Source organism: Apteryx mantelli, chromosome 19 (genome assembly GCF_036417845.1).
Source record: "Apteryx mantelli isolate bAptMan1 chromosome 19, bAptMan1.hap1, whole genome shotgun sequence".
NCBI lineage: Eukaryota > Metazoa > Chordata > Aves > Apterygiformes > Apterygidae > Apteryx > Apteryx mantelli.
The window spans coordinates 7,558,092-7,579,080 of NC_089996.1; the positions used below are offsets into that span (position 1 = coordinate 7,558,092).

The 20,989-nt window shown below is 40.3% G+C and overlaps 1 protein-coding gene across 1 annotated transcript in view; it reads left to right on the forward strand.

Moving 5' to 3' along the window:
• The window catches only part of GAS7 (growth arrest specific 7), a 68,317-nt gene extending 49,361 nt beyond the window's left edge, over window positions 1-18,956 (forward strand). The window contains exons 8-14 of the mRNA XM_067308104.1: window positions 1,484-1,558; window positions 4,718-4,796; window positions 8,882-9,010; window positions 11,110-11,233; window positions 14,761-14,840; window positions 16,742-16,840; window positions 17,350-18,956. Of these exons, the coding sequence (XP_067164205.1) occupies window positions 1,484-1,558; window positions 4,718-4,796; window positions 8,882-9,010; window positions 11,110-11,233; window positions 14,761-14,840; window positions 16,742-16,840; window positions 17,350-17,463 (700 nt within the window). The 3' untranslated portion in view covers window positions 17,464-18,956. The remainder of the gene's footprint in view (window positions 1-1,483; window positions 1,559-4,717; window positions 4,797-8,881; window positions 9,011-11,109; window positions 11,234-14,760; window positions 14,841-16,741; window positions 16,841-17,349) is intronic.
• Window positions 18,957-20,989: the final 2,033 nt, after the last annotated feature.

The following is a 20,989-nucleotide window of genomic DNA, read 5'->3' on the forward strand; positions in this document are numbered from 1 at the left end:
GAGCTGAGTATAGCCATGGGGCTCAACCAGCTGCATCTCATTGAATGACATCCTGTTCAGCTAGACTATGCTTTCAGCAGCCCAGAGTACCAGACCAGTCTTAGCTGGCTGGAGGGACCCCTTTAGTCCTGAATATGCCACACTTAGCAGCATTTTTCCAAACAGCTACTGCAAACTGTTATGCTGAAAATTTCCCACTTTCTGTCTTCTCGCAGGAGGAAATAGTTTTGAAAACAGCCTCCTCTTCTGCCTGTACGTAGCTCAGCACAGGATCAGGAGATAGTCTGGTGCATCATGGTTCTCTTTCCAAGATGCTATACTGAGCAAGCCCATTGGAAAACCTGCAGGTAGCCAATTGTCCTCCCTAGGAACTCTCATGTACACCTTGCAAATATTTGACTAGGAAAAGAACCCCAGGGGCTGATTTAGGTTTTAGGGATGATACATGTCACCTCTGAACCTTTTCTTTCCCGTGCTGCGCAATAAAACCTACTCTTGTTACCTTGCTCAACAGCTACTCTCATTCTTCTCCCTGCAGCCATTCCCACAGTACCAACAGCTCTTCTCTTGTACCAACAGCTTCCCTCTTCCTCTCACCCCCTCCAAAGACAGCTCAGCTTCTGTTACTGACATAGTGCTGCTGAATGAATGGAGAGAGAAGGGCTGGGGTCCTGCTGCTGCTATAGGTAGAACAGGCGAAGAGCAGGGACTGCAGTCCTACACATCTGTCACAGCAGCCCCTGCCACATCTTTGCCAGCTCTGCAATCTGCAAGGGAGCAGGAAGCATTCAGTGTCCCTAGGAAAGGTGCAGATTAGCACCCCAGATACAGGGATCAAGGGGAACATGTAGTAGCTATTTATGTATTGGGTGTTTGTTATCACTTTTCCACTCAGTTTCTTCTTCCTTAATCAGATGAAGCTGATATCTCTCGCTCCCTGCTGGGTTATTTTCTAAACATTTGATCATCCTCATTCTCCTCGGGACGTATCTTTCTTGCTGTGGGAGACCAGGCTCCAGTAATTGATGGTAGCTCCATTAACAATGATGTGGTATTGCTTACTTTCATTCAGATCTCTTCTGTATCACTTCATTCCTTCGTCTTTGCTTCAAGGATGTGTGACCTCACATTTAGCAGCATACTGAAACACATGGTTCTCAAGTGAGAGCAGTTTTATAGATAATCCATATTGCACACAAAAAAGAGTTTGTCCTCATTCTTTATGCTCCAGGACTCTAGCTTTTTCTTCTAATTTTATCACACATGCTCTCCTGCATATATTCCTGCTCTCGCCACTGCATTGTGGAGGTGAGAGATGGATCCTAAAATGAGTGCCAAGCACTGAAGAGTGAAAGGAAGATTTCTGTGGCAGGATCCCTTATAATGCAAAAATGTTCTTTAAATTATGTGTTTGGGGAGGGATTCTGCCTTAATGCTTACTTATTGCTCTTTTTATTTTCTGTGTGTGTGTGTGTGTATGTAGAATAAAGATTGAGGAAGAGTATGCTAAGAACCTGTCCAAACTTTCTCAAAACTCCTTGGCTGCTCAAGAAGAAGGGTAAGTTTGTCTCTGTGCGTCTTGTAGAACACAAGGATTTCAACACAAAAGACATTCCTCCTACACAGGTACACATATTTTTCTTCAGATCTCCCATTCAGAACTGCTCTGAATATGGAAGAATATATACATCTGTACTGCTGAAAGTAGATCCATGAGGTCAGGCCGGTAGAGTTGGAGTAGCATATGCAAAGGGATGAAGAAACAGTCGCTTCTCATCTTAGGTCTGGACCTCCAAGAAAAGCATCAGGCTGTCCCTGATTTGCAGCATGTTCACTGCAGAAAAGGAAAGGGTGAAAAAGGCATTGTTGAGGAATGCAGTGGATGTTCTTTGTCTTCCCAGCAGTAGGACATCTCCAGCTCCTTTGCTTCTTCCACTAACAAAGGCTGTAGAACATACCAAAGTAGAAACGCTTTGTAAGTTACTAAGATAATAGGCAAAGGGCTTCAGACTAGATTGCAATCTTTGGTAATAATTTAATGAAAAGACACCACCACAGAAGGATTACAAATAGTTAGTTGTAGCTGTTCCAATGTAGTTGTTCCAATGTAAACCCTCTAAGCAACAAAAGCCAAAGTTTGAAATGACTTTCACCCTAATTCTCACACAGTGTGTTTCTACTGGAAACTGTGGACTGAGACTCCGCAATTTAGAAGATGTTTTCTCTGCTTCCAGGAATTGCAAGAGGGCAAGCACACTGTTGCTTGTGTTGTTCTCTAGACATCTTCTTTGACTGTGGTTTCTGTTGTTCTTTCCCCATTAGGTATAGGCATCAACCTGCTCCTAACAAAACTAAAAGTCACCTTCTTTCATGTCCTGTCCTCCTTTCACTTTCTCCAACCCCTAATAGAAAGAGAAGAGAAAGCCTGAAAAAACAAACAGGCAGCAAACTGGGGAACAGTAGGTGAAAGAGAGCGGGAATAAGGATTGAAGCATTAAAAATTTTAAAAATAGGGAACTGAAAGGGACACTTAGCAAAGTACTCCAGCAGTGCTCAGAGGTTGTCTTTAGATGTCCAAGGAACCAGGGACGCTTCACAGTGGTGCTCAGCATAGAGACATGGCAAGATGAGGTAATGGAAAGAGGTCCTGGCGGCCCTGGAGTTTCTTGTCCTCCTGGTGCTGTGGTGACCAACCTGACCAGGACCAGGAAGAGGCTAATGAGAAGGTCCTGTGAATTGGTGAGGCCCAGGAAGAAGAAAGTTTCTATTTAAAAAAAGTGAGGGAGGAAGGGCAGCCAGCAGGACAATTTGAAGCCAGAAGTGGGACTACAGCCTGGCATGCTCAAAGTACACATTTGCCAGTGTCTTCTACTCATTCGTGAGAAGGTGTGAGGGGGCCCATGACCTGCACTGTGAACATATCAGTTGCTGCTGCTGGTAATCCTCCATGGAGGATTTTCCAGCTTTGCTGCCCAGTGGGCTGTGGAATTGACTTAAAGTATGAGCTGTTCCTCTGGAGTCCTTTGCCCTCTTCTGGTGATAAGATGACCCACCAGTGTGTATGTGAATGGGATGTGAGGGCAAGGCGATGGAGCTAATTTGTGATATTGGGATGGTTCTAGCCACATTGCTGTGGTTATGGTGCTGTTGCATATGTATGGAAGATGATATAGTCTATGATCATTTAAGTCACAGTAGTTGAATAAAATATGTATAAGATGCTTAGGAGGCTGAAATGCCTTTTTCACTGAAAAGGTCAACTACAATCATGCGACTAAAATAACTAGTACCAGTGAGAAATGGACAGTGGGAGGGGACCTCAGGGTGGAACTAGGGAAGGAAAGGAGCTGAGAACACTTACATAGACTAAGCATTCTCAGGTTGTGTAGCTGTGAGGAACACTATACTTGGGGACTCATCTTACTGGAGCAATGTTGGAGACTACAGATTTTTTTTTTTGAAATCGCAGGTGATGGACAATGTTTCAGGCTACCAGGAAGGGGCAAATGTGGCTATCTTTGAAGAGTGTGGGGGGAGAGGGGAAAGGATTCAGGATATTGTAGATCCATCAGCTTTATATAACCTCCTGGATAAGTGGTGGAATAAACTATCAAACTTTCTAGAAGCACTTAGCAGAAAACAAGGTGATGAGTAATTATTGTGAATGTATACAGAACAAATTATGTTGATGGAATAACAGGCCATGTGGAAGAAGGAGTCAGCATCATACCTCTTAATTTAGTGTAGCTTTTGACAATGGGAGATTTCTTGTAGGCAGGCAAGAGAAATGTGGCCTAAATAAAAACTGAGGTGCAAACCTATTTGAGAAGGCATACTATTTACTAACAGAAAGTAGCTATGGAATGAAATTCCGTAAGGTTCGTCCTTAGAGAAATGAACTGAAAAAAAATTAAGATGCCTCTCAGTAAGGAAAAGGACACAGTTTTATACTTTCACAGGATGGGAAAGATAGTTATATAACGGTTTGTGGGAGAAGGATCTGGTTAGAATGAATCACAAGCTTATTCATCAGCAACTTTACGCTGGTGTCTTAAAAAAGCAATCTTACCAAGATATGTAGAAGAAGGAGTCTCTGGCATGATTTAATCCTTGTTGGTTTACCAACTGGAAGACCTCAGTTGGAAGACTGTGTAGTTTTGGTTATGACGTTTATGAAGAATCTAGGCTATTGGAGAGAGTCTAGAGAAGTGTACCTAAACTGATCAGAGTCTGGAAAACAACATCTCTGAAGAAAAGAGAAGGTGGAGAGAAGACCTGATAATTTTCAAATACTAACAGGCTTCTCCAAGGAGAAATAGAATAATCTGTTCACCAAATGTAAGGTGTGAAGTAGAAGAAACAGTGGAAAAAAATGCATAGGTGGAGATTTATTTTAAGTATTAGAAAAAAAACCCAACTTTTTAACAGTGAGGATAAGATGCTGAAATATGTTGCCTAAGGAGACTGTAGAATCTCCATAACTGGAGGCCTTGAAGAACAGCATGGTCACAGGTCTGTTACATACAATATAAATACAATTCTGCCTTAGTTTAGAGAGATGAGTTATCTTATCAGATATTTGCTATCTCTTTTCTGTGATTCTGCTGTGCATGTTATGGTATAAAGCATTGGTATGTCACATGGGGCTGTCTTACAAATCTTACTGAGATGATGTCCAGAAGATAGGGTATTGATCATTGTTGCATTGTTTTTTCAGAACACTGGGAGAGGCTTGGGGTCAACTAAAGAAGAGTCTAGCTGATGAAGCAGAGGTTCATCTCAAATTTTCTTCTAAGGTAAATACTTAGTTCTCCCTTTTTCAAGGATCTTTGCCCTGCAGTTGATGAGAGTCACTCCTTCAGTGGTTATTAATGGGGAAAATACACATGCATATGGTACGTATTTTGAAGAATGAAGAAGCTGTTGAATGAACCTCTGAAGTCGGTGAATGAAACTAACTGTTTTTCCTGCCAAAATCATAGTTTATTTAATCTACCTGATAAGTAGGTTAAAACACATCTAGCCTTAATTTTTTGCATAAGAAGAAGGAAATTGATTCTAGCTATTATTTACCTAGGGGTCTAAATTCTAACCCTTTCAAGTAAATCTACCTATAGCTTGTAGAGATTACTTCTGTAGAAGAAGAAATAAAAAAAGAAAATCATGTCTTCTTGAAAAGAATCTACCGAATCTGTCTGCAAGGAAGAGAACCCAGGGCTCTTACTTTTTAGTATTGTTAAGCTTTCTGAAAAGTGCAGTGGGAGCTTACTTCGTGTTATTTTTGGATCTTCTGTCAAGTGATGCCCAAGGAGATTTCATCTAAAAACTATTGTATTTATCAGTTCTTTTCCAGCACATGTGACATAATCTTACATCCTGTTACATTATGTTAACCTCTGTGGGTGATCACATTCAATATAATTCCAGATATCTAAGCACAACAGTTATGTTCTGAAGGAAAATTATAGCCCTGTACTGTTTATGAGTGATTATGCACAGGTTACTAAGGCAGCCAGCAGTTGCCTTGGTAACCCACTGTTCTTTTTCAAACTTCTACTACTTCAGGGTTCTAATTAGTGAAATACTTTTTGCTCCCTGTTGGCCTCACAAATTGATTTCCAAAAGGAAAAAATGCACCCTGGAGTGGAGCATGCAGGTAGTCAGAAGAACCTATATATGTGGGTTCTTTCATTATTCTACTTCTCCATAAAGCTTCCACAGGAACTCCTGTAGCATCCTCTGACCTCCCTCCACACTGCTGCTTTACTTACTTTGGAAGATAAGCAGTTGCTAGTTGCAGCTTTATTTTATTAACAGGACACTTTAAATTTATTGATTATTTCCATTAGTCTCAGTGAAGTTATTCTTAAATATAGTGATTGAATTTCTTATTGATAGTCGAATGAAACCAGACAGTGCTGTACACAAAGCAAGCAGTACAGTGCAGAAGAAACCAAGAATATTCAAAAGTAAACACTACCTGTGAAGATATTGAACAACTTTCAGGGCGCTCCTTCAAAACACTGCTGCATGGAGAATTATGAAGACATCATAGAAGGTGACAGCACTCTCAGGGCATTTAGAAAATGAGGTGTTACTATACTACTGATATCTGTACAGACTGGAATGGTAGTTGTAGACAAGATATGTGCACACAAGGAATCCTTCAAGAAGGCCATCATCGTATTGAACCCCTTCTCCAGCCATCTAATTATCCATCACTTAACTCCAGTGGGGAGATTCTGTTCTGGAAGAGAAGATATGCATACATTATAGTAGTAGAAGTCATAGTGGGCTGGACTGGACTGAATGTTACCAGCCATTCTGGAAATGGTGCTGATGGAGCAAAGAAGATAAGTACTTGTGCGATCAGAAGAATTTTTGAAGCATGGTTTCTGATAACTCAGCTGCATAGGTTCTCTGTGCCTAGTAATATGATTAATTCTATGCCTCTATCTTTCTGTCTAAGCCTCTCCTATACTGGTGCATATATACACAGAGAAACAGGGCCTCTGTTGTAAACCTGATGATAACTGATTTTAACAAACTTTTTGTGATCTCAAGTCCTTGATAACATCTGGTTGAAACTCAGTCACGGGTAAGTGTCAGTGTTCATATCCACTAATGTTTTGAATTTCAGCTTCTTAGGAAACTAGTCTATGTATTTTTTTGCCTGCTGCATGCATTAGAAAGTCCTTTTCAAAGATCTTTTAGTAAAAAAGGAATAAAAATGGTCAGTTATAATGCAGCACTTAAAACCCTGGGTCATTCACATTTGAATTGTTTGTAAGGTCTATTTTGATAGCTTGTGGTATGTCTTGCAAGATGGAAGTTCAAGCAGGATAATGATGCTAGAAGGAGGATGACTGTCTTCACTGAGAAGTCTGCCTCTTGATTCCCAGCACACAAGACTTGGAGAAAGCAGCTGCCTTGTTAGTATTTTGAGCCTTCTGGTGGTGCATTTGCCATCTTTATGAGAATCTCAGAATTTCTGGTCCCATTATAAACTCTGTGAAATAAGTGAATATCTTTACTCTGTATTGGACAAGTAAAAATACCAGTGAAACATCCTCCTGTTCTATTTCTTCCTGGCCCTGGTGATTTTTATGATGTTTTTTGCAGCAATGCCTGTTTATGTCAGATGAGTCAGGTTGCCATCTCTCACAGAGAGGATGGTTGATTCATGTTGGGTCATTCACCCAGCCTGGCTGATGGAGGGGTCTGAAGGGCACTCGGCATGTTTGACTATTTACAACTCTCCTTGACAGAGATATCTGTATCAATTGTAACATGTTACCTCTAGAGTTCACTTAGCCCATCGTGAACTCTCTGTGCCAGTTCTTATTTTCCTTGATCTCTGAGACTGCTTCTGGCACAGCTACAGATTTGTACCTTTGTTTTTGAGAGCTTGTTTAACCATGTTGGACCACAAAGTTGTGAAAAGCCTTTATTATCTTATCTGGGGCCATCCTCATGAGAGTGTCATAGAAATACTGTCTAGAGGTCTCTAGTCCAACCTCCCACTCAGAGCAGGACTGTTACCAATAGTGGATCAATTCAGCTACATCTTTGTCTAGCCAATTTGTCTTGAATACCTCCAAGGACAGAGATTCCATAACCTCTTTGTTCAACTTGTTCCAATGCTCCACTACCACCATCCTTATGCTATTTTTTTAATGATACTCATCCTGAACCTTGCAACACTCAGTTTGTGGCCATTCTCTGTTGTTATATTGCCTGGCCCTACTAAGAAGAATTTGGCTCCCTTACCCTTGTAACTGACCTTCAGATAGTTGTGGGCTACTATTGGAAAACCCAATATCTCATTCTTCACCTGCCTAAACATGCCCAGCTCTATTAATCTCTCTAAAACATGTGCTCTAGGCCCCGGAGTGTCTTTGTAGTCTCTCTACATTAAAAATCTGGACTTAACTTTGATGAAGTGTCCTTCTCCATTAAAATAGCAGTGGAGAAAGGCTGAAAAGGTCTGGTTACAGTAACTATTTAGTATTGTCCCACAGTGGACTATATGAGGTGATTATGAACCCAACTCACCTGATCTGACAGAGCCCAGCATCCCTGCCTAAAGGACATAAAGGACAAGTATTGGGTTGCTTCTAGGGAGACAAAATATCTGTATTCCTTCAGAGCACTTGTTTTCTGGAGGTCAAAACCATGTATTAGAAGGCTAAAGAGCAATGTGATACAAATCTTAATAGAGTTTAGTATTATGGACTCTCAGGTCCTGCTTGTAAGAGATAAGTAGCTGTATTTGCCATCACATTATGCAATCTTGATGGCTCTCTCCTGAGTTAATTCCACACTGGTTTCTCGCCACTTTCTAAAGAGGTTCAACTAACTACTCCAACTTCTTTAGGCTCCCTTATACTTGGCAGAAATAAAAACGATGTACCATTGCTAGATATCTTTTTACTATGCAAGAAATCTAGACGTGTAACCTCATGTGCGCCAAATGACCCTACTGGAGTCAGAGTCAGGTGCTTTTATTTATATACTTTTTTTTGGTAAGTTTCATCAGGCTGAAGTCAGAGTATGTAAATCGGTGCTTTGCATATTGCCTACAGTTTGATCTTACGTGTCAGAAAAGATAAATGTCTTAATGGGGGAGAGGAAGAGAAGATTTATCTTTTTGCTTCCTTCAGTAAATTTTCCCTTAACCGAGCTATCTTTTATAGAGGTGAGGGTTGAGGTAACTTTACTCGGAGTTGTCTTGGGGAAAGAAAATGCTCCTATAGCAATGCCTTTGGCTGAGTGTATGTATTGTTGCTTCTTTGTCCTGAGCTCAGCTCAGGAGAAGAGCCAAGCGGTACTAACTGGCTCCTCACTGTTAGCATTTCTTCCTTTTTGTTTTTGTTATCAGCTTCAGAGCGAGGTAGAGAAACCCCTGCTCAACTTTAGAGAGAACTTTAAGAAAGACATGAAAAAGTGTGACCATCATATTGCAGACTTACGGAAGCATCTGGCCAGCCGCTACGCAGCAGTCGAAAAGGTGGGAGCAGAGAACAAAATTGAGATTTTATAGGATATTGTCTGGGACAAGAAAGCAGCTGCCTCTTAAAAAGTTTCTGTTCTACCACAGAGAACTGCAAAGGGTTCTTCTGAGGGCTTTCTGCTGTAAATTACGCATAGTTAGGCTCTGAAAAGTGGTGTTCTGCCTAGCTAAGTTTTGGGAAACTGGGGGCTACAGCCAATGCCAAGACATTATTACTGAATTGCCTTTCTGTTGCATCTCCCCCCTCCCACTTCAGGTTAATGCATTTTGAGTATATTTGATTAAAATATTCCTAGCTCATGTGAGCCTAGAAGTCACGTGTATTGACCTCAAAATTTATTCAACATTGCATTCGAATAGCAACACTGGGTCAGACCAAAGATTCATCTAGCTCAGTATCTGGTCTCTTACAGTGGCCAAAAGCAGGTAGCAAGGAAGGCAGCTCAAACGTATCATGAGAATTTGCAAAAAACTCTCCCAGACTGCAGTTTTCTGTGCATCATAGCAAACCTTGTACTTCAAAAACCCGAACAGTAGCAGCACGCTAGAATCGGGCGCTATTGCAATATAAACATCCAGTAAGCAGCTGAGGTCATGCTCTATGGAGTGTTATATCTATGAAAGGTGCTCTCTTATCAGTAACTGGCAGGAAACTGGATACCTCTGCCTCTGTGATGCTGCCAATACAATTATGCCAAATGATTTGGCTGTTTGCTGTTATATCCTCACTCAGTATTCTCTTGAGGATGAACTGCGAATGAAAATACCTCACCCAGCAAACCATGAGGTTGTTGGGGCTTCCGTTAAACATTTGAATACTCATAAGAAAATTCTCCCAGGGACAGAGTTTATGGTAGGATTCACAAAAAAATTAGGCTATATGTATGCAGGAAAGGCATTTTTCTCCAGCATAATAAGTTCAGTCATATCTGCAAAGAAACACAGTCATCACAAGGATATTGAAAAGAATGAATCAAAAGAAAGAGGTGTATCTGCAGTTATGTCTGAAGGATACAACTTCTCGCCAGATTCTTTTACTGCAGCTCCCTCTTGTGACCTGCCAAGCTAAGCCCATGTCCTTTAAAACTGCAAATTGAAAAGCGTAAGATAAGTGCCTGCAGAGCACTGTAACTCACAAACTGGTGTGACTGTAAAAAACAGCATTGTAACCCAAAAACTGGTGTGACTGTAGAAAACTGCAAAGTGCTAACAAAATATCAGCATCCAAATTAGCTTTAAACGCTCTGAGGAAAGAAAAATGTGACCTATTTTATAACAAATGAAACGGTCTATGCAAAACAAGTGATTTTTAATTTATGTATTTAGGCAACCTCAGCAAATGAGTTGACAGCAAGCGTATGTGGTAATTATGATTATTTATTCAGACACTTCACTCATTTTCCTGTATAATTTCAATAATTATACAGACAAATCTGAATTTAAAAGCCTGAAGAACTTTGAAGTAAGGCAATTTAAATAATCAGTTGTAACCAGATCTTAGGTTCTTGATTTCTAAAATAGGAACTACTGTTGTCTAACTGTTTTCTTTCTACTGTTGTCTTTCATAAATAAGCCTAAAACTTTATGCTGTTAGATTCTGATAAATTTGTACTGAAATCCAGAAGGTACTTAAAGAGAAATTCTATAAAATATTTGAAATTCTTTCAACAGTTTAGATCCTAAGAAAAGAAACAAGTGAAAGACATATCTTGGTGATACTAGTTACGCATTTGGAAGAAATTTCAGCTCCTGTTGATTGTTCTAGAAAAAGCAAGAATGTTGCTATGAAACATGGAAGTCTGATGTTGCATTTTGTCCTCTGCCTTTGTAAGGGTAGATGGTTAGAGACCTAGGAGGAGTGCAGATGCTTTCCTAATTTTTTGGCAATAACTTTTTTATGGTGTGGTGGGCCACTGCTTTAACACCACATAGTGTCCTAGGAACTTGAATCATCGCACTCCAAATTAGGGTTCAGTTTTATGTAGAATCCCTGACTTCTTACTGACAGATGTTTGTATGGAAGAATCATAGACGGCAGAAAGCAGTTGGAAACTCTTTTCCTGTAAAACATATGACTCTCTTTTAATTACTCCAAGGCCCGGAAAGCCTTGACAGAGAGACAGAAGGATCTGGAGATGAAAACTCAGCAACTAGAAGTGAAGCTCAGCAACAAGACAGAAGAAGAAATTAAAAAGGCCAGACGGAAGTCTACCCAGGCAGGTGAGTACATGCATCTATGAGCCACCAGGATGTAAACATAGCACCAGTAAGCCAGCAAGGAGGATGTGACAGGAACGAGATGGAATGTAATCAGCCATCTATTCGCCTTTTTTTTTTTTAACGATTGCAACTACAAAGCACCAGGTTACTAGTATGTTTGATGTTAAATACTGTGAAGAAACAAACCCAAGTTTTTCCAAGTCAGGCATCAGAAAATTATGAATGATTTTGATAACTGGGGTGAAAATACTAAAAGGAGAGTGAATTCTCCTTTTGTTTTGTAGAGGCATGCTGAGGTAACAGAATGTTTGTGAAACTTTCAAAGACAGATTTGAAGAAGTCTGAAGTGATTTTTAGTTGAAATTTAGGTTCAGTTCTAGTAAACTTACCTAGCCTGCTTAAATGCTGTAGTTTTCAGGCGGAAACATCAGTATTGTGCCTTGATCTTGACCTTGCTGAGTTAGTGAGATGCCTGTCTTCTATTTGAGGCCTCTGCTTCTAAGTGCCTTTGGGATCCTAGTTTCCCAAATACACTTGTAATTTACTCAGGTTGCATTTAGTTCAGATGAAAATCTGCCTGTTGAAGACTATTACCTCTACACAATAGACTGGTACTTGCCCAGGATGTAACAGATCTATGATTTTGGCCCTTCTCGAGTTGAGGGATTTGAACACAGTTCCCCAACCCCATAGAAGTATCAGCAAACTAAGGGATGTTCTGAGATAAGAATGCTCTGCATCGCTCCTGTTGAAGCTGGGTTACTGTGCAACCAGGAAGGCAAGTATTATGGGTCTAGAGGAGGAGCAAGCAACAAGGAGTCAGATCCCAGCCTATCAGCTAGGGCATCCACATGGTAGCAAGGAGTTCAGGGCTTTCCTTGGTGTGATTGTGGATCTGCAAATTCACACTTTCAGGTATGCTCAAATACTCTACCAGAGAACTTTTAGCCCCAGGAGCTCTCAGGGGGGCACGCTATGGTCTTCCTCTCTGCAGATGCCTGCCAGTGTATGGTCCCTTCCATTATTACTGAAAGTGAAATGAGTCTCTGAGTGTCTGCCTCTGTTCTCCCAGAGAAAGGTTCTTGGCATTTTCTGATTCACCTGCAGCTCAGTTCCTGGAGGAATTGGAACCTCTTAGTGGCATTTGGTTCTTGGTTCTTAATTCCCTCATGGGACAATCCTTATCAGTCCTTGAAATTGTGTTCATAGACCTTTCCTCTCTGTAGAAGTCCATCATGTATCCATTGTATCAGCCACAACTATTGGCAAAATAAATGCCCAAATGGCTGATCCTCCTTATACAGTGTTTTGAGGGCAACATTTGAATTTTGGACCTATCTGTTCAAGTTCCTGCCAAGGGTGTTTATTGATTTTTGCTCAGCTGAGAACATTGCTCTTCCTTTTTCCTTCCCTAAATCATAGTCCCCCACAACAGAAGTAGAATTACATATGCTGCTTATTACTGTCTTTTTACTTGGACATGAATTTTTTGTCATTTTTCCTCTGTTACTTAATGATTGAAATGATTTCTGTTCAAGGGACACTGAGTAGTGTGTGTTACACTGTAGTTAAGATGAAGCTACTTGATGCAACTTAAACACGTTTGCAGAGACTCAAACCACTTCTGTAGGATCCATCAGAAACAGTCTTTCTTGAGATCTGCAAAGCCGATACGTGCAGCTCTGTTAGCACCTTTGCTAAAAATATCTTGCAACCAGGGCTTCCCTGTTTCATTCTTTTTTAGGTCCATCCATTGGCAGAGTGGTCCTTCCCTCTCTATTTTTAAGACTCTGAGGCTTTCTCCTAGATAACCTGCCTGGGTTTTGAGGGCACTGATAAGAGTCATTCACAGCGTGACTGTGTGTTTAGACAACCATTTGAAGAAGCTACATAAAAAAGGCTACGTATTAGTGACAGGAGGCTGAGAGATGCTCTTTGCCTATCCATCTGCAGATTTCACAACTTCCCTGTGTTCCCTCTGGGTCCACAGAAATTGTTTGTAAAAGAATATTTACTGAACAAGCAAGGGAGAGCTGCGGATTAGATGGGCATGACTAAAGCTGTGGTGTGAGTCTCCCCATCTCTCCCCCCTGCTTTATGCCACTTTTATGGTGTATGAAAGGGGGAGGACTTGCCTCATGCCCAGAGGTATTGTTACGATAAGCCCTGTCCAGCTAGAATGCTTGGAGTGTGCACAGCAACAGCATTTAGTGATCTAGCTTTGAAATTAGGCCTGATTTAAGTGGGAGGTTGAAATAGAGACCTCCAGAGGCCCCTTCACCAGTTACTGTTAAGTGACATTGCTCTCTACTCTCTGCTTCCATGGACTGTTCACGCATTTCATAATTTCCGTGTTCCTGGCTGTATAGTGGCTCAAATTCACCCAGGTGGATGGAGGTTGTTCCTGGCTAAGATATCCGGTAGTCTGATGGCTGGGGAATTTCTGGAATGTGGGAGTTGTTAGTTCAGACTTTTTATTTTCAGGAGGGCCTGTATTCCAGGCATCCCTCATCTGGGCAGATGTGCTTATTTCTAAGCGTTAAGGTCTGAATCCTGGTTTCATTATAGTCTTTGGTTTCCACCAAATTTCTAAGTCCAGGCGAGAGAGACTTCCAGATGCATCGGCTTCTTTGGCACTTGATTGGCCTGTGTAGTCCTATTTTTAAGCTTGATTCTTCCCCAGTTTATGCATAAAGATCTTTTGCACCTAAAAGAAACTATGAAATTGAGCCCTGGACCTAGGCATGACAGCCATTAGGGAAGGTGTAACTGAGCACCATTTAAAGAAGAATGAGAAGTTATTAGCCAGTAAGCAGCAATCTGTGAGAAGTGCAATCCAGCTTTGCCATCCCTCTTCCCCTTTCTGTCAGAGGTGTAATTCTACAACTGAGAATAAATGAAATGGCGGCAGCTTATTGTGTTACTGGCCTGAACACGAAAGGAAGCCACAGAATTAGGCTGGAATCCATGCATCTTCAGAAGTTGGAGACTGCATGTGTTTACAGCTGGTTTGAGCTTGCAAATAAGCTTCCTTTGATCTCAGACAGCTTGAGCCTCTCCTGTTTTAAAACCATCTTATGGGTTTGTGCAGTTTGAACTACAAAGCTGCTGTGACTTAGCTGCATAATTTATTACTGTTGACTTTGTGTTTTAATTACTCTTTTCTGATATAATTTTCTGTCTATGATAGGTTTTATTTTAACCAAAGTAACTTTCTTTCAGAATTCTAGGCATTTTGTGAAATGTTACTTTGTGTTCATATTTTCCTTTCTAAATCTTGTCTTTCCCTCTCGTTCTTTTTTCACCCAATCACTTGATCTTTTATCAAACATCAAGTGCATTCATTTTGTTGAAATTTGTTTTTGTTGCCCCTAGCAAATACCAGGTAACAGAACTGCATTCAGCTCCACCAGGACTGAACTTCAAAATTTCTGGATCTGTATACAAAAGATGAATGGCAACTTCCTTCTAAGCTCCATAATACATGGCTATAGAAAACTAATGTGTTGCTGTCTTGAACTTTTCAGGAGATGACCTGATGCGCTGTGTGGATCTTTATAATCAAGCCCAGTCCAAGTGGTTTGAGGAAATGGTGACCACCACTCTGGTATGTAACTCTGTCTACCATCTTGCATTTAAAACATTGTGAAGTTGTAATAGCTTATAACTCATAACTAGTCACAGAGCAAAGCAGTGGGAAAAATTAGATGATAAATCTCCTACTGTGTTTCCTGTTTTCAGTTCTAAGGAAAAGTCATATCATTTGGGGAAAGAAGGAAAAACTGTTTTCTTTGCAGAATGCATTAAACCTGGCAGTCATTTAGAACTACTCAGCAGCCAGAATGCTGGAATTAACCTCAGGAGGAATGAAGTAATGAGCAAGGAAGACAAGAAAAGAGACATGATCAATCATTGAATCTATTTATATATTAATGAATCTTTTTATCCCATAATTTTATTATTTCTTCCCAAGTATTGCCAACTCATAACAGGCATGATTTAATTGCCTGTTTTTGTGCTTCTCTGAAGATAACACAGTTCACAGTATTCTCCCTAAGGACTTGTACTTCCAGAGTTAGTCACCAAGATGCCACGATACTCTTCTGACTCTGATGTACTCTCGTTCTCTGAAATATCTGTACTTTGATTTCATGGCATCTGCCCCATGTCATTCCTTAGAGCCCTTCTGGATGGCAGCCAGTTGCTATCAAAACTGGGGAATAAAAATGTCTTTTGCATGCATTTTTTTCACTGGACAAACACAAAACAGGAAACTGCTCCAAATAAGAAGCAGGGTAGAACAGCGCTGAGCATTTGGAAGTGTGTGTCAGTGCAATATTTAAGCCCTCCTAACTAAATAAAGGTAGATGGGTGAGGAAATCCAGGAGATAAATCTCTTTTGAAAAGCAGAATGAGAGAGAAAAAGTTGGCTATCCCTAGGCATAAGGGATCTGATTCTCCTCTCACCTGCACTGGTATTTTCTCACTGACATAAATGATACAGACCATCAGTGCCAGTGATTTAAAGGTGGAATGAGTCCAGATATGGACAGGTATAAGTTAGCTGTATATTAGTTCTTGAAGAATTAGTAAGATTCAGAAGTGCTCCAGTAAATAGCTCAAGAGAAAAATCATGGCCTGCAGGCTGCATAACAGGTTTGTTTGAAATAAAATACAGGCTGAGAAACATCTGAAGATAAATCTCAGTACAAGTGAATATGTCTAAATCTGATTGACTCAGGTACAGGTCAGTTCAGATGAAACAAAATTGAGAGAGGCAGAGTTTAAAGCTTTGTATTTCCTTTGCTTGTCTATCTCCAGGAAGTTTCTGTCACAGATATAATGCACGTTCTTCCTATGGAGTATTTATTAGTGCTGGGACACTGAATTCTGTATTCTGGTTGTGCAGATCTTGTGCCCTAAGTAAGGCAATCTGAATTCAAAGTGATCCATTTTTCTGTAAGGGCCCTACATCAACCAGCAACCTGCCTTTGCAACTAAAGCAATACTGGGGTCTGCTGACTGCTAGCTGAGCTAGAAGGAGACTTATCCCATTTTCTCATCTGGTGAACACTTAAAGCTGCTCTTACGGTGTCTGATTAGACCCAGTGTAGTCAGGCCTGAGCTGTGCACCACAACACTGTCTCCTCCTTCCCCATGAAATCACTATCTGGAATTAGCAACAAAACATACAAAGCTTCCATCAGGAAACACGTCCCTCTTGCTTGCAGTATGCCTTAAGGCACTAGCTCCTGTTTCTCCCTTGGCGGTCTCACTTTTAGCAAGCTTTAGATATTCTTTTCTGTCCTTTGGCTCGGGTTGAAATGACTTCTCTTGTTTGCTGCCATCTCTTCTCTGCAAATAAGAGATGTGTAACTGTAGAGTTCAACTCTAAAGCATGACCCTGCGGCAGCATCACACTAACTGGCGAATTTTTCTTTGTCAGCTTTCCTCTAGGCCTTCAAGCTCAGCTTTCAAGAAAAATGTGGATTTTTTTTTTCTTTTCAGGAGCTTGAGAGACTAGAAGTAGAAAGGGTGGAGATGATTCGGCAGCATCTTTGCCAATATACACAGCTGCGGCATGAGACAGACATGTTCAACCAAAGTGTAAGTCTGCTTTCTACTCAGCCCTTTTGGTCTTTACTGCACCTCATCTGAGCAGAACAGTGCATGTTCTAATCTGACTGGTTTTGTAATAAAAGGAAGATGGTAAATAGACAGTTTTACTGTTGGGGGAAGAAGTATAATCTTTAAAAAAAAAAAAGGGGCTAGTTTTCAAATATTTAAATACAGGGGATGTATGCTGATCTGTAGTATATGGTTGGGCTTGATGTAAGGTGTATATTGCAGTACAGGAGCCAAAGGCTGACTGGCCAATGCCTGGTATAGGAACCCTGTCTCTGTTTAATGTTATAAGCCTGCCTTTTCTCTGCTTACCACCACTAGGCTTCCCATTCAGACCAGGCTTTTGTCCACCCGCCCTTGAGTACATGCAATTCTCACTCATCTGCAAATGCAATGTAGGCATGCCCATAGCTGCTTAAAACTGCAGAATAATGACCATCTCTGCCTGAAATGTGTCTTTGACATTTTGATTCTTGTTTTGTTCGTTTTAGACAGTAGAGCTTGTGGATCAGTTGCTTCGGAAAGTGGATCCTGCCAAAGACAGAGAACTGTGGGTAAAAGAACACAAAACTGGAGATATCCGACCTGTGGACATGGAAATATAGACTGATCTATAGTTATATGTGATGGGTCCACTGAATTAACCAGGCTAATTTTTTTTTCTTAAGAGTCAGAAGAGCACAGAGAGAAGGTTTTTCCACTACCAGACACCTTGTAATTTATGCCTGCACGGGCTATCTCTGTTACATTTAGTCATTAAAATGGTCCTCATTGTGGTAAGCCTTAAGCACCGAACATTCCAGGGTTAAGAAACCAGATGTGTACTTCCCACCGGAGGTTCCCAATTGCACGCAGCTTCTAGAAGAAATCTGCTTTCTGGTACAGAGAGCTCTGTTCTTCAGTGACTTTGTGCTACAACCCTTGCATGACTCTCTTTATATAGTATGTTAGAACAACCATGCAATGAGCCTCTGGCTAGCAAGTAGATAACTATTTGAAAGTGATGCAGGAAGCAAGGAAGTCATGAATCCCAGGTCTGTCGCTGACTGCTTACATGGCCATAGGCACGTCAATTAACTTTTCTGGCTCCCCATCTGTAATAAATACACTTCTCACATCAATGTTGCGAGGATATATTTATTTCATATAACACAATTTCCCACCATGACAGTGAAAGGACGACCCTTTTCCCAAAATAGGAAATAAGGCAAAAGGCAACAGAGAACACTCATGTCCTTCCAGTTTTATACTCCCTCTCAGGGATACATAAACCTATTAGTATCATCATTTCTGTTCTAGGCCAATAGATAATAAGATTGAAAGTGTTATCACCATTATTTATGAGGAAAGACTTGGTTGTGCTATACCTACCTCATTAGCTGTCTGAGTGCCCTCAATGGCAGGAAGAGGTTATTTACCATGGAATAAATGAGATGTTCAAAACCTTTCCTGCTTATGCAGGATGTTTTCCCACAGTATCTCCTTAAAGACAGTTTTCTTACGTTTTGTTTGGGATCAAGGTTTAAATTGGCCTTTGTTGGTTCCTTCAGGTGAATAATCGCAGCCTTTAGATGCCCTTAATTACAAATTCACTGCCAGGTTCTTGTCTAGCCAGACTGTGAGCTTTAATCTTTTTAGAGCTTGATTTTCAAAGGTGCCATGTATCCATGATTCTAGATTGTTTCAAATGTAGATACAGGTGCCTTCTGCACAATCAGATTCTTAACCTCGGAGTTTTCCTTTGTTACCCTTGCTACGAACTACCAAATATTCACCACTGCTCTTGGCACATAATGTTGTGTAGTTTGGAGACTGGTTTTGCAAAGCCGTTTGTTTTCTTCTCCCACTGTTATTTGTTATTTATTGTTGAGTGTTGCTGTTAATATATTTTCAGCATTTCAGACGGTGGCAAGATTCTTGCTTTAGAATTAGCAGAAACCTTGATTCTCACCGCTGTGGCCTTTACTCAGTGCTTACTGTTTTGTCTACAGTTTCCCAAATTGTATTATTTGATTTGATCCACAATCATGCTGCACTTCATCTCATTATTAATATATATATATTTTTTCTCTTGGCACTGAATTACTGCTTTCTTTTATTCTACACCTATTCTATGTTTTTATTCACAAATCTCAAAGTGCTGTGATCAGATGATTCAGCATTAATCCCCTTTACAAATACAAACTGAGACACAAAGAAGCATTATCTGAAACATTCTAGATACCGCTGCAGTGATTATTTTTCTGGCTTGTCATTTCAAACTGAATTTCATTGCATTCTCCTCTTGTTCCCTCTTACGCAACCGTTTCTTTGCCAATATAGATTCATGGAAAAAAAACTCTCTAAAAATCTCTGATGTTCCAAATCATTCCCTTCCTGCAAGTGTCTCCTCAGCCCCCTTCTCTGCTGTGTTGCAAACCTTTATCCGACATTGGCAGGTGCAGTATTATGATCACTGCATGTTCAGGACTGTGTCACTATGACCTGGTGTTCCTGATTTTTTTGACCTAACACCTACCACACTGCACTTCAGTTGCATATTTTTGAATTTGTGAGTATAATTTTATTCTCTGTGTGGGAAGCATCCGGCACACTAGAACCTGAATCTCTCCTAAGCACCTGCAAAGACCTTTGCCAAACAAATGAAATATGATTTGTCTAAGCACCGCTGAGTCTTTGAGCTCTGTTAGACTAAAAAATGTTTCCTAGACTCCTCTTCTGCTTCTCAAACAGGGAAATTTTGTGCCGATCTGCCTTTCTCAGTCTTATTATTCAGTCACTCTCTGTCCTTAATACTACAAATAAATGTTTTGGCATACTGATGTGTATTTTTGCTATCTCTACCATGCACTTTGGAGGACAGGCATTCTTTCCCCCGCCCCACCCCACCCCAGCCAAAAAAACCCCCAAACCTTCAACATCCAAAAGCTACTGGAGTACTTAAGAGCTGAAGTCTTACGTGTCCCCTGTATTCTCAGATGTATTGTAATTGAAATGAGCATTCCTGAGAACACCTCACCACATTTTTTAACTCTTGATTGCAGAACCAAGCCAGTTGTGCACTTTATACAGTATTCTACTTAATAGATATCTGAAATACTCTGTCATCAATTACATTTTTTCCCTCTTTTTTCATAGATATTTGTTATTTTATCTATTTTGAACTGAAAATACTCTCCATTAGCACAGATATCTCTCAGGACTGTTTTTAAGCTGCTTTCAATTCTCATTTGTAGTTTCTGGTGGTTTGGATTTTTTCTACTTGTTTCCAGACAGTTTTGCTCCAACTACTTCCAGTTTTTGGTTCATTTGAAATGTTACAGGAATGTGTGAGTTGCATAGAATTATCTTGACAGGAGCTATATCTTTCTTCATATCAATAATCTAAGGAGATCACTTGTACCTAACTTTTGTTTACTGATGGTTAATCTTTACCAGGCAGAGCAAATTCTCACATGGAACTACTGTACAGCAGGTAAAATACTTCTTATATTACAAGACTTTAATCTGTAATTGGTGGAAGTGTTGGAAGTTTTGTTGTTGGTATTAGACAGTTTCCAGCTTACTTCTGGCAAATGGAAACTCCTTGCGATATCACACTACAGTTACTTGGGATCAGTGTTACTTGGCCTGTTCCCTTCTCTAATGGATCCTCTTAATGGATTGTGAACACTACGATGTCTTATAAATTAGGGAAGGCTCAAGACCCTGTGCTTCTGAATGGACAGCAACTTTAAAGTAGGTAGTGGCATCTTTGAAGCGGAGCATGGACCCCTACCCTCTTTTTATTCATTCTTTAAAAAGTGACGCTAAGAATTTTAACATTCATACATTCATCGTCCATTGAGTTGCAAAAATACAGTCATACCCAGTCTTTCCTCATACATTAACTCATCCTAAATAGCTTCTCTCCCACACCAAGATCAAGCTTCATATGATATTACAATAGCTAACATCTAAAAAACATGATGATGTTTTAATGTAAATAATTAATAGGAATTACAAAATAAAGGACTGAATAGGTATTGAGCTCAGGGATCACCTTGTTTTGTCCAGCAGATGGTCCACATGCTTGGTGGTAGTTTTTAATGTTTTAGACATCTACTGGTATCAGTCTTTCTTTGTTGTTTG